Genomic DNA, 1,557 nt, shown 5'->3' with positions numbered 1-1,557 from the left:
TATGCTTATCTAAATTTGTGTTCATGAAATTGGCGACTCGATGTCGTCGTAATTTAGTAAACATGGCTGGAAATTAAATTTATGTCTAAATCGAGACAAACAGATAGCAAGACACGAAGTCGCCGGAGGAAACTGTTATCTCTCGATATAAGATTGCGGACCTCGATAACTTGATCTATCGGAAAAGTTAACGAACCGTGGTTGCATTAAGATTCTTATAATTTTGTTACGAAAGGTTCTTGCTATGGTTTTTGCCCTTGAAACATATTTTAATACTTTAAAAGACTCTTATTCTTAATGAGGAATACATCTATTGCAAATCATATTTTAGTACACATTGACCAATATGTGCAATTTTGTAGAATTTATTTATTTTATACAATGTACACACTATATACACAAACTTAAACTACTTATCTTTATACAAATCTAAAAATAAAATACTACATACAAAATATATATAAACATAAAACATATATAAAAGAACATAATGAATCGTCGAAGTATTCCTCCGCATCACTGTCCTCCGGAAACGTGCCCAGAAGACTGGCTGCATTGCCACGTTGAATGCAATTTTGTTGAATCATTATATTATAATTCGTTATCTTTGTATCATTGCAATAGTATTTATGGTATGTTTTATGAGACATAAAACTACAAAGCTGCCTAAGAGGTGTTAGTCATCAGCTCGGTATCATTGACCCAGCCAATTCACAAGAGGAACGGGCACGATGATCTTGACTCCCTCTCTCTCTTTCCTGCTATGTATCCCACATGGTGGTGGGGTCAGCTTTCCTTATTTTTCTTTTCCACTTCGCTCTATCCATGACGTCGCTCTCGGACACCTGGCACTCTTTCATGTCTTTCGACACTACGTCCCGCCATCTGGTCTTGGGGCGCCCTCTCGATCTTCGACCGGGGATGGAAAGTTGCAGAGCCAAATTTCCCACGTAATCAGGTGGTCTTCTCTTTACGTGGCCATACCACCGTAGCCGATTCTCCTGCAACTTATCTGCGACATCACGCACCCCTAAACTTCCTCGCACGTATTCATTACGAATACGATCGAGCCTAGTGACGCCGCACATCCACCTCAACATCTTCATTTCGGCAACCTGGATGGTATGTATGTGCCTTTTGGTTGCAGCCCATGTTTCGCTGCCATACGTAAGGACTGGACGTATGATGGTTTTGTAGATTAAACCCTTGAGCTTGACCGGCATTCTTCTGTCACATATCACACCAGTTTGACTTGACTCCATTTATCATAATTATATGCTTCCTATTATTGCTTTAGACTTTAGACAGACAGCCACATCGCGTTGCCAACTGCCCATTATAGCTCCATAGAAATATTGCCAAAAGTAAAATTTATTCTTAAAAATAATTGAATTTACTAAAGTCTTTATAAATTGAAATCTATTTTAAACTAACAAATATTTAAAGTGAATTCAGCCTGCCTTCCTACAAAAATAAATCGTGAGAATATTTCTACAAGATAAAGGTGCACCTTAATCGGTTCAATGATTTCCGAGATTAACATCCCAGAGATATAGG

General features: G+C 38.2%; 1 protein-coding gene across 1 annotated transcript; it reads right to left on the bottom strand.

The window, feature by feature from the left end:
- Positions 1 to 747: 747 nt before the first annotated feature.
- Positions 748 to 1,241, bottom strand: LOC124631896. Its single transcript, XM_047166532.1, has one exon. The coding sequence runs from the start codon at positions 1,221 to 1,223 to the stop codon at positions 762 to 764; it is 462 nt and encodes a 153-aa protein (XP_047022488.1). The 5' UTR covers positions 1,224 to 1,241; the 3' UTR covers positions 748 to 761.
- Positions 1,242 to 1,557: the final 316 nt, after the last annotated feature.

The sequence above is a fragment of the Helicoverpa zea genome, chromosome 7 (assembly GCF_022581195.2).
Source record: "Helicoverpa zea isolate HzStark_Cry1AcR chromosome 7, ilHelZeax1.1, whole genome shotgun sequence".
NCBI lineage: Eukaryota > Metazoa > Arthropoda > Insecta > Lepidoptera > Noctuidae > Helicoverpa > Helicoverpa zea.
The sequence above is the reverse complement of the archived record's forward strand: the minus strand, read 5'-3'. Positions and strand labels throughout refer to the sequence as shown.